The sequence below is a fragment of the Melospiza georgiana genome, chromosome 3 (genome assembly GCF_028018845.1).
Source record: "Melospiza georgiana isolate bMelGeo1 chromosome 3, bMelGeo1.pri, whole genome shotgun sequence".
Taxonomy (NCBI): domain Eukaryota; kingdom Metazoa; phylum Chordata; class Aves; order Passeriformes; family Passerellidae; genus Melospiza; species Melospiza georgiana.
Genome location: NC_080432.1, coordinates 86,836,556 through 86,848,948, shown reverse-complemented (window position 1 = coordinate 86,848,948; position 12,393 = coordinate 86,836,556). Strand labels below are relative to the sequence as shown.

Sequence of the window (12,393 nt, the reverse complement as noted above, 5' to 3'; positions counted from 1 at the left end):
TATACATGTGTGTGTATGTGTAAATAGATATAAAAATATATTTATTTCAATACTTTTCTATAATACATTTAATAGTCTGAAAGATACAGCTAAGTAACCCCCTGTACAAATCTGGGCTAGAATTTGTGGCCTTGTTCCAACTGGAGTAATTTATTCCAAATTAATTAATGTATGCTAAGCCTTTATGAATGCAAATCCAGAAACTCCACAAAGACTTATTCCAAAGCAGACATATTTGTGGTTTATCATAAGATTTGTCTAGGATCAAAGTTGTTTTTCAAATAGGGTAAGCCTGTCTTAAAGAAACAGCATAGACATGAGAGGGCTTATTTTAATATTCTTATTTTTAATTCTTGTTTACCAGTTGGGGTGGGCCTTATGTTCCCTCTCAAGTCTATCTGATCAACTAAAAGAATAGATTTTATCCTACCTAGATCCAGTAAAGTAAACAAGAAATGTTTAAAGACTTTTCAAATTATAGTCTAACTAATGTCTCAGCTGTCTCAGAATTCCCTGGGAATTGCCAGCCACCAGCTACAGGGATGGAAGGGTGTAAATCTGCAGCTGAGACAGCAAGGGCCACTGCACACTATGCAGAGCCAGCAGCATCCAAGACAAGGCTGAAGCTCCCTCCACAGGTGCCTCTGGCACACAGAGCAGCTCCTTGCTGGATGTAAGGCACTTCTCTGACTTATGCAGGTTGCTCTCCCTGTGCAATGCAGCTGCTGCTCAGCCCTGCCCAGGCTTCCTTCACCATCAGACCTGTTGGGCTGCCCAGCCAAACCCACATGTCCCAGAAGGGAGCCTGACTCAGGCAGTCACCCAAATCCCTGATCCATCCTCTGCCTCCTCTGCTGGGGACAAGGGGGTCCCTGGCAGGTGAGAGCAGCCCTGCCTGGATCCAAATCCTGTTGAATTCAGGGGCCCAGTCCCCTTGGGGAAGGGAAGGCAGCTGATGCTTCCTCCTGCCTTCTCCCTCTCCCCACTCTCACAGGTCATCTCTGTCTCTGAGATGGGGCCATGACTAGTTAGCAGCAGATAAAATCGTGTGGGTGACTGCCCATGTCTCTCCCCAGCAGACCCAGTGGGGCTGTGTCGCAGACATCTTTTGTGAAAATCCTTTTCTTTAGGATTTTTTCCCTTCTGAAAAGCTGAGGCCTCAGAAACAAAATGTAAACAATGGTTATCTGCTGCTGTGGAATGCATCAAGTGGATTTTTGATTGGGCCATCTTGAATGTTTACAATTAATGGCCAACCACAGACCAGATAGCTTGGACTCTCTGTCCAGGCCACAGATCTTTGTTATTCATTGCTTTCTATTCTTAGCTTAGCTACCCTTCTGAGGAAACCTTTCTTTCTATTGTTTTTAGTATAGTTATAATGTAATACAGATATATCATAAAATAATAAATCAAGCCTTCTGAACGTGAAGTCAACATTCCCGTCTTTTCCCTCATCCAAGAACCCCTGTGACCACTGTCACAGGGCTGCAATCCTTCAGACTCTTAATAGTCATCTCTTTGATATTTTGAGGATTTTAGAGCCATTTTTCACAAGTCTCAGAAAGGTCTGGTTTGAAGTGCATGACAGGCACCTGTATGCTGGCAAATGCTTCATCCCTGGAGGTGTTTGCTTGGAATTCCAGACCAGCTACAAGCCCATGGTGGACACAGACCCCGCAGGCTGGTGTTCATCCCAAGTTCCACAATGATTAGGAAAGGAAGCCCCAAAATGGTGGAATTTGCACACAAACAATACTGATTCGGGTCTTCCAGTAAAACATCACAGCAGCAGGAGGCAAAACCCTGCCTGTTATATCAGTAATTCCACCAGCTTCACATTACAAGCTTAAGCCAAAATCTCCTCCATCTCCCTTGGCTGTCAAACGCAAACAATAGAATTGTTTACAATTATGTTATTCTGAACATTAGTAAAATAATTACTTGTCTGTTAAAACCCAGCAACATTTGTCAGTAGCTAGCAAGGCTGTCTTGTTTTTTCCCATGGGCACTCTCTTCTAAGCCTCTCAGGTTCATTTACTAGAGGCACTCGATAAATCCCACCACAAAGCAAATAATTTTCCATCTCCTGCTCTGCTCAAGGGAAAAATCCCACTCTACCTGCAGCAGGGAGGGAAGCAGCTTCTCACATAAAATGTGGGATATAAAATAAAAACCAGGGGCATTTTGGTGAAAATTTGAACCATGTAGATATGGAAAATCTTGAGTTTATATTATTCTTTCTTTCTCAGCATATGTTTCTGTCCAATTAAATATGTGAAAATACAGATGGATCTTGTCTCAGAAGACAACAATTCCTATGCAATATAGAATCCTGGGGGAATGACTTTCAATCATACAACAGCACTTCAGGAAAACTGAATTTTATCGGATGAATGCAAGAAAAGATGACTGAGGGAAGTCAAACAACGTGTAAGTGAAATATTCCTTCCTGGTGTCATCAAACCCTGGTGATTTTCCTGTTTTTCCCATAATGAAATCTTCACTGTTTTCTGAAAGCTTTGCAAATGGACCTCCCAAGTGAAGGCACTTTGAGCAAGACTGCCACCATGGGCACAGAAATAGCAACACCAGCTTAGGAGGCAAGGAGGAGGATGAGAGGATAAGAGACAGCCCACCTCCTGTTAGACTCTCTTTATATCAAGATGCTTCTGCAAGCACGAGGGACTGCAGGCAGAGACAAGGAAATGTCAGGATTAAGGACATGAAAGTGCCTTCCTCCCCAGGCTGGGTGAGCGAGCACAGCCCGAGGCTGTACAGGGCCCTCACACAGGCAGGCAGAATCCAGAAGGAAAATGCTGAGTGCAATAACAGATCAGGGAAGATGCAAACGATATTGGCTCTGACAGACTTGTCTCAGCTGGGGCAGGATCACGTTCCTGGACCTTCTCTCTATAAATGACAGCAAGCAAGGAGCTGGAAAATTGCAGCACTCGGTTTTAGTGCTTTGCCAACCTGACTGCTGCGTACTTTTACCAGACAAGCACAACTTTTGCTACTGAAATGCTATTTCACCTGCTAGACAAACATCCCCCTGTCTCTCCATCACTGACTAAGAGGTTAAATATATACTGTTGACAGTCATTTACTATGTCCCAGGGATCTTCATGATGACTGAGTGGCTTTTCAGCCCTAAGTGCCCACCTGGGACTCCTCAACCTTGTTGCATCCCTCCTAACAAGCAGCTGAGTGCAAAAAAATGCCAAACCTGACCACAAACCTGCAAAAAAATGCCAAACCTGATGCTCAGCAAATGTCCCACCACTGTGGTGATGCTTTTTTCTAACCTGAAATATCTCTTGCTTCTCTGCCATCCTTCAGTAATGCCAGCAACTCCCTTTCTTTCATCACCAAGAATTTTTACTGAGTTCTATTTCCTTTCAGTGGAAATGTATTATGTTAGCCTGACCTTTTGTATTAAATCCTGCCCTTATCCAACCCTTTTTCAGGCAGTAAGCTGGCTGTGTGGCTGAGGAACCCCACCCTACCCTATTCTTTCCTTTTGAAGCCCTTAGGGTAGGGGATTAGTCATGCCTCTTTATCGTGCCATTTGGCCACTATGAAAAGGAAAAAGGAATTTTCATTATTTTATTTCATTTAACCTAATGCAATCATTAAAGAGAAATTAATATTGTCAGGAGAATTTTTTTCTTAATGAAAAATGTAGTTTTGTATGGGGAAAACACATCTAAATCCACCACATTAAATGACTATATTAAGTCTTAAGTGCAATTCCAAATACATCAAATACATGCAGAGAAAAAGAATCAGGAATTTTAGTGGAATCAGACTTAGCATATTAATTTCTACTCACATTCTATGGAACAATAGAAAGATTATTTTTAGTTCATGGCCATTTGGTTCGTGACCCAGTGGAACAGGATTTCCCCCCCCACCCCCTGCATTTTTTTCCCTTCTCTATGTAACTTAAGGTTATATTTCTGATGATTGTTCTGAACCTAGCAATTTCTGATTCTCTTGAGCTAGTGTTTAATTTATTTCATTCTTTTAATATAGTTCTACATAAAGTCACAAAGGAAGGAGGCAAAGTGATACATCTCCAAGTACTAAATAATACTGAGTTTAGTATATAAGCCTTGTATTCAAAGTCATAAAGCTGTACATCTAGAAAGTTAACCTTTATACATTTTAATAGCTTTGCTAGACTAGTCATTTTTATAAAACCCAACACCTTTGTGTCTATCAGATCAGGCTGCCTGCTTTCACATCTCAGTGCCACCAACTGGTTAGAGGAGTAATTAAAAATGTGTGAATATCACCTTCAGGTTCACTAACTGCCCTTTGTCCCTCTTGGGAAAGGTGCTTAAAATTGCCCTCCTGAGGAAGGCATGGAAAGGTTTGCCCAGTAGAGGGATACTAGGACAAAATAATCTCAGCCTATGAAACCCAAAGGGAGCTATTATATGCTTCACACATTGGAAATCAGGAAATTCATTTAAGAACATGAATAAAGATTCAGAAAATTGTTCTCAGCTACCACTTTCAGAAAACTCAAATTAAGTGGGTTGGACACTGGAAATGAAAGGAAGCAAAACTACCCCATTCTGGCAGGGGGTCTGTGAACACAAAACCATTTCCAGATTTAAGAAGTACTTCAATTAAATTGTTTCATAGTGCTCAATTCCAGTGAAAAAAAATGGAGTTTTTTTTCACTTTGTTACAACACATGAAAAATGTCATGGATGTAGGCCAAAAGGCAATATTGGTATGACAAAAGTAACACCAACACGCATTAAATTAAAATGTTAAGGGAGGGAGTGGGAGAAAAGAACAAAAAGGACTTTCTAAGCAGGGAAATAAATAATCTCCCTTAAACATGCTCTGTTACAACTGAACAAAGTATGACTGCACTTTTCAGCTTTCTCAGTAGATCTTCAACAAGCTGAAAAGTGAGCAGGAAGGCTTCATCCCTCTCAGCATCCTCTGGAAGATCTGGTCCTTGCTCCCTACACTCCATGCTCTGAGTCAGATTGCTCACAGCACCACTTGCAGTTCACTGCTGGCTCTCTGCAGGTGGGTTCTTAAGCAGGGGCTGGGCCACAGGGAGAGCAACCCCAAGTGCTGCTGCTGCTGCTGCAGCTGCAGCCAGACACGGCTTGCATTTCTCCATCCACGGACAGCGAGCCATCGGCAAGACAAACGTGTTGGGAAACAAAGCAGGACTGGCTTTCATTAACTCTGACTCATAAATGGAAGCAGACATCCTGGCCAGCCTGGCTTTGCCACATGGTCTCGTCCTGATGATGGACTTTGCTCTGGGAGACCAATTCCCTAAACCAATGGGAACCAGGTGAATGGGAAAAGACAAGCCTGCATTTGTCAGAGGAGAAAGGATGGGGTTTAGGCAGAGGCCATCAGAGAAACAGGAAAGTAGCAGCTTCAAAGAAAATCACTCATTCCGTTCTAACAGCTAGAGAAAGGATAACAAAATGGCAATTTCTGCTCAGGTAAAAATGGAAAGCCAAAAAAAAACATTGGGTTTGTTAGCAAAGGAAACTGAGTGGCTCTCCATGCATGGCAGAAGGACATAAAGGATCTTCTTTGGGACATGGCTGCTCACAACACTACAAAGACATGTCTGCAAAGGGGAGGGAAAAGAGAGCAGAATCCTGGGTTTTGATCAATACTGTAAGTACTAATAATTTTATTGTTAATAGCTGTTATTGATATATGGTAACACAAAGTTTTCCCTGGCAAAATCACTTCAAATCACAGACAAACGTGTTCCCAGTAGGAAAAAAGAGTCTGTTGGAAAGGAAAATTATATGGGAAACACATGCAACGAACAGACAGAAGTAAATAGAACTACACACTAGGAATATGTGAAATTTTCCCTTAAGGCACCTAATGTAGAAAAGAAAGGGGCAGTTCTCCCATCAAATGGATATTCCAAGAACCTTGTGGAAAAGGATCTGGGCCATCAGCACAGAAAACCCATTCATCTGCACATATTCCCAGGGATGTAGTTGCCCATAGGAACCCCTTGAGCACAAACACAGGTTGATAACAAGGAGTGGGAGCCAGGACTGCATATGTATGTAGCCATTCACATCCAAAAGCAGCTGCACAAGAAAATTTAGGGAAACATCCTTAAGATGATGCTGCCTGCATTACATGTCCTCCAGCTGGCCAGCCTTCCCTGGACACATGAGAAGCCACACAGCAGCCAAAAACACAATCACACATGACACATACCTGCCTCAGTAGAGCTGCCCTCGTCATCGGGGGAAAAAATATATCTGGGGAAAGAGTTTCTGCAGCATGAGTAGATTAAAACTACTGTTGTGAGGAGAGATGAAGAAATCAGTTTCCTGGCATCTTCTATTCTGATTAATTAGAGATCCATCTCAACAAGGGATAAAGGTTCCATTTTAAGGAGGCAATTACCAAACTCCAACACCTTCCAGGATGCTTCAAAAATCAATGCTCATCCAGGACAGCTGTATAAAATTAATTGTGCAAGTGTGTTGCATTGGCATGAAAAATACTGTGTAACCTGAAAGGGTAAAAGAAAACTTCTATTTGCTATTTGTGAAACTCTGGAGCTGAAGGGATGGATATGAAGTTCTGGTACTGTTAAGCAATCCTGCAAGATGCAAAATGTATCTCCAGTTTATAAAGACACTTCAGAAAAGCAGAAAGCTTTCTTTTGGAATGTATCAGATGGTGCATATTTTTAGAAGCTTTTTAAGGAAGACGATGTCACTGCATTTGTAAAAAATGTTCTCCTTTACAACTGATCAATTTGCAGAACAGCCCAAAAACTTTGAATAAACACAAACCACCCAACTCAACAACTGCCATTCAGATCAGCTGGCTTACAGCAATTCTCATAAGCAATTTCCCAAAATTAAGGAAAAGGCAATTCTGAAAAAGACTAAACACACTTAGCATAATTTCTAGATTTTTTTTTTGTGTGTGTGTATGGCTGTGTGACAACAGCCACAATGTAACTTTTTCTTCTATGCATAATGAGATCACATTCAAAATGTGCTTGTGTGATTGTGTGGAGGCCATGTATCCATTGGAACAAAGTGGTGGGTGAGAGGCTGGACATGACACAGCCATGTGCTCTCACAGCTCAGAAAGCCAAGTTTGTCCTGGGCAGCACCCAAAGCACCAGGGGAGGGGATTCTGCCCCTCTGCTCTGCTGAGACCCCACCTGCAGTGCTGCATCCAGCCCTGGGGTCCCAGCACAGGGAGGACATGGACCTGCTGGAGTGAGTCCAGAGGAGGCCAGCAAATCGATCAGAGGGATGGAGAGCCGCTGCTTTGAGGAAAGTCTCAGAGAACTGGGGTTGTTCAGCTTGCAAAAGAGACAACTTCAGGGTGACTATCCTGGTTCTGGACAGGACAGGGTTAATTTTTTGCAGAAGCTGTCAGGTGGTGTGACCAGGACTCGGGAGCCCTTTCTATCCCACCTTACAGTCATTACCAGGGGTGCCAGAGGAAGGGACTCTCTTTTGGGGAGAAGGGGCTCCTTCCAGTCTGGTATTGTCTATTGTCAAGGGGCTTCTGTGTAAATAATTTCTTTTCTTGTAGCCTCTGTCATTAGTATTACTCCTGTTCCTGTTTGTTTTCTTATCTGGTTGCTGTTTCCAGTAGATTGATCTTATGTCAGTTTATGATCTTTACCTTTTGTGCCTCCAAGTCTCAAGTCCATCCCACGGCAGATGGGAGGGGAAAAGCAGCGGAGCAGGAGGGAGGAGCACGTGGTTTTAGGGAATCTTGGTGGGCGCACTAAATTGGGCACTACCATTCCTAAACCACGACAGTGATCCAACTGAGGCCTTCCTCTACCTGAAGGGAACTTCAAGGGAACATAGGGCAGAACTATTTACAAGAGCATGTAGTAAGAGGACAAGGGGGAATGAGTTCAAATTGGAAGAGAGGAGCTTTAGATTAGATATTTGGAAGAAGTTCTTTACCATGAGTGTGGTGAGGCACTGGAACAGGTTGCCCAGGGAAGTGGTGGGTGCCCCATCCCTGCAGGTGTTCAAGGACAGACTGGACGGAGCTCTGAGCAACCTGGTCTAGTGAAAGGTGTTCCTACCCATGGCAAGGGAGTTGGAACCAGATGATCTTCAAGGTCCCCTTCCAACCCAAACCATTCCATGATTCTATGAAAGTTTGTTCAACAGACTGATCTCACAAGAGCTGTTGAAGCCACCCAGTCTGGGTCTAACAGGGCGCTGTGGCTCCTGGACATTTGCTATGGGGAGCAGGGACACACAAAGGGATGAAGATCAGTCTTACACCATCCTGCAGCCAAGTAAGAGCAGATTTCATGGGAAGGCAACCTGACAGCCCACCCCTGGGGCAGCAACTGGGAATCACTGGCAAACATGCATTCCCAAACTGAAAAAATAATTAACCACCTAGGTTCTTTTAATTAAGATCTTGACTTATCCACCACTCCAGGAAATGCAGAAATGCAGATGTTTGGCCGCTGGGATGTATCAACACACCTGAGCACTGGAGGCAATTTGTTTCTTGTTTTTTTCATATCTCAGCAGGCAGCAGAGAGGGGGTCCCATCCTGCACACCCCATCTTATCACATTGGCCATGTGTATGAATGGGAGACTTTGTTATTAATGACACCTCTGCTGCTGCTTTGGTGGAGATTTTCATATGCAAATTTCAGCATATCAAAGGTGTTTGGCTGTTCTGGCATCCTCCCATCAGCTAAGTGCCAAAGCAGTGCAGCGTTTTACACTTAAGTAAGGAGATACAGTTTTTGCCTCAAGGATATGATGTTCCAAAGGCAGAGAGAATCTGATGGGAAATGACAAGGAGCAGTGGAGAAGGCACGATGGGGAAAAGCAAACAAAAGAGACAAACAAAGAAAGGAAAGGGCACGGTACTGTCATGGGAGGACAAGCCTTCGTTTTTCTTTTCAGTATGCAAGGATATTTTCTCTGGGTTATCTATCTTTAGGATCTTTTAAGTTATTTTTCTTGATCATCCTCTTCTCATCCTCCACCTCCTCAGGACCATGTTTTCCATAGTCTCCACAATAATCAGTGGGTCTCATACAGAAGATGATGCTACTGTGTAAATGCAACTGCTAGAACCCAGTCCCTAAAGAGTAGGGATTGCTCAGCACTGGAAAAGATGAGATTAATGGCAGAAACTGCACATGACTGTAAACAAATTTATCCCTTCAGTTTATCCCTCCTCCTCTTTGGTTTCTGTTACTTAGGCCTGTGAGATGCAGCATCTCTGACTAGAAGGTATCTATTCAAATCAATGCCTTCAGCTTGAACTAATAACCCTGCCACCATCACAGCACCTGGACTGTCTCTGACACATTTCTGTTCATGAAGAACAAAACCACTTATTTTATAGAGCACATTTAAAAAATCCCTGCAAATTCATTTTGCTTGTCTTTTTCCCAACTGAGACTTAGGAGATATTAGTAACAGATTAAACAATAAAGTGGGTGTCTCCCCTTCCTGTCCCACACTGCCTCCAGTATTGGTGGCTCTGGAAAATTTTCATTTGTTCTGCAGGCGATTCAAGTTATCTGGTATTGATGGTTATAAAGGTATGATAAAATTGTTACTGAAATTCTTCTTCACCCCTTGACACTGGCAGCTCTATTCAGATTGCTTTTGGATTTAATTGTTCTTTACTAATTCAGGGGTACTTGTGCTGCCAAGTCAAGATTCTGCTCTGACTGATGAAAAAAAAATGCCCTAAAATGGAATAGTTATTTAAAATATAACTATAATACAACTAAAAGCTAAAGCTTCCACGACAAAATAATAAACCCTTGAAAACTAGTGTTACAATGGAAAGCCTGACACATTTCTGTTCCTGAGGAACAAACCCCTAAGTGTGCTTATTTTATAGCACACTTAGAAAAAATCCTGCAAATACATTTTGTTTGTCTTGCTCAGAAGTGAGACCTAGGAGACAACAGTAACAGATTAAAATGTTTAAAAAGCTCGATGCATTAATTTTAAGTACATACTTGTGTTTGGTAAATTATTCTGTTACCTTTACTTTCCATATTGCAGTGCCTCAGTGAAATTGTTTTCTGTAATTTACACTGAGATTTTCTGCTACATACAGCTTACAGTGTGTCAAAGCAACAGTCATGACAATGTCATACAGAAACTTCAACACTGCATCAAATCAAACTCACAGCACGTATTCAACAGGGTGGCCATGGTCATCAGCTCACAGCCAGGTATTCATGCTGTAACAAGAGAGCTTTGATTTGGAGTAAATACACACAATTAGCACATTGTATTAACACCGTAGTATGGATACTATTCTTGTATATTCCTTCTTAACATGATGGACATTAACTGGAGTTTTCTCAATTCCCTGCAAAGAAAATCAATCTCAAATGGAGCTGTGCTGTCAGACAGAACGGCGGATGAAAGGCCGGTGCCAGCACCCCCAGCCAGGTGCTCGGGCAACCTGCTGCCCTGCACTGTCATCTTGATGGCACCACAGGGTTCAGCGGGGAATGCTGAGCCCCTCACCCCTGAATCCCACCGAGAGGTTCGGGACGGTGCGTCCAGGGCGGGACGGGATGGGATGGGACGAGACACGGTGAGATGGGATGGCAGCAGCCCGGCGGGGCCGGACGCAGAGAGTGCAGGACTGTTCTCTGCCCTGAGAAGGTGCGGGGAGGGAAGAGGGAAGGATGCTCGTCCCGTCCCGGGGAGCCGGCCAGGCGCGACCCCGCACTAACCTTACCTGCGCCGTGCGCCTTTGTTCCTCCGGCTGCCGCGCCGGCAGCGCCCCGGCCGCCCGGCCGCCGGCCCCCGCGGGGCCATCCCCCTCCTCCTCCTCCTCCTCTTCCTCCTCCTCCTGCGCCTCCCCGGCGGCGCGGCGGCGGGGGGGTCCCGGCACGGCCCCTCGGTCCCGCAGCCCCCGCAGGACGAGCAGCGCGGCCGCGGCGGCCGCCAGCACCAGCACCGGCCAGAGCAGCGCCAGCAGCCGCCCCGGCAGCTCCCCCGCGCCCAGCGCCATCCGCGCCGCCGGCCCCAGCATGGCCGCGCCGCCCCCGCCGGGGATGCTCCGCTCGCTCCGCTCCCAAAGTTGGTGCCGGAGCCGCGCTCGCCGCCGCCGCCCCGAGCGGCACCAGCGCGGCTGCGGAGCGGGCGGGGGACCGGCCGGGCGGTGCGGGGGGGGCGGGGGGCGCGGACACGTCGGTGCTTACGGGAGCCTCGCGGCGAAGGGCGGGGGCGCCGTGCGGGGGGCGGGAGTGGGACCCCGGGCGCGGCCGATCCCTGCTGCGGGGCAGGAAGGGGTTAATGCACGGATTGGGTCTCCCCTGTGCAAGGATGAGAGTGCTACGCGATGAAAGGTGAAGGCGATGCGATTGGAAGCAGCAGCGCTGGTTTGAGAGCAGATGTTTGGCCGGCGATTGGGTATGCGGGGATGCTCACAAGTGATGCTTTTCTGCAAAATTCCCCGGTCTAGACGGAGCAGTGTTTGGGGATGTACTTGTGTTGTCAGGCAGCGCTACAAACATGTCGTTATCGAGCACCATCGCTGTGATGATGACAGGCGCTGCCATGTAACGCAGCGCGAGATGCGCTCTCATCTCGGGCTCATCTCCCAGAAGCAGCGTCTCACCGCCGCCAGCCGAGCGGAGCGGAGCGCCTCCAACCGCAGACCCCTCTGCCGTGCTCGATGGAAAATTTCTACAGCCACCTGATGAATAAGTGCAGATGATGCTCTCAGAAAGTCTTTGTTTTCAAAGTCACCGAGTTTCTTTTAAAGAGGAAAGCTGAGTTTTGCCGTGGTCAGTCTAGGGAGCAGCCTCTGAGCAATTAATAAACATTGAATAGCAGTGAAGGGAAGGAATGAGCTCCTCGTTCTCTCAGCATGGTTGTGTCTTGCACCTGGCACAAACACAGTGGGACTTACCAGGGGCCATAACAACCAAAAAAAAACCCAACCCCAACCCTCTCCCCCAAAGAACCCCTCCCCCCCAAAATCCCCACAAACGTATTTAACTAAAACAGCATAAAAAGTCATGTTTGTAGTAAACCCAGCACAGAGAAAAGGCTGGTAAGGGAATGGCTTTGATCTGTCATTGTTTATTTCACACCCAGCAGGGACTGCTCTCTCTTGGGCGTGGATCCAAGTGCTGGAGCTCAAACTGAAACCCACTGAAAAGATAGCAATGGGGAAGGCTCATTATCCATCCTTCCATTGGATCACCCACTCTTCAGGGATTAAAGATTTATTATTCCCACGTCCCAGGCTGAATTACAGTTAATCCTAAAGAAGTCTAGGTTTTGAAAGCACAATAAGGTGTTTATAGCACTCTAGAAATTTCCAGATGAAATACAGGAGACTTGTGAATAAAATGATATGTTGAA

At 45.4% G+C, this 12,393-nt stretch overlaps 1 protein-coding gene across 1 annotated transcript in view; it reads right to left on the bottom strand.

The window, feature by feature from the left end:
- The window catches only part of LOC131081072 (protein LYRIC-like), a 31,061-nt gene extending 20,008 nt beyond the window's left edge, over positions 1–11,053 (bottom strand). The window contains exons 1-2 of the mRNA XM_058019930.1: positions 10,913–11,053; positions 10,757–10,840 (exon numbers count right to left, since the gene is read on the bottom strand). Of these exons, the coding sequence (XP_057875913.1) occupies positions 10,757–10,840; positions 10,913–11,053 (225 nt within the window). The remainder of the gene's footprint in view (positions 1–10,756; positions 10,841–10,912) is intronic.
- Between the last annotated feature and the right edge of the window lie 1,340 nt (positions 11,054–12,393).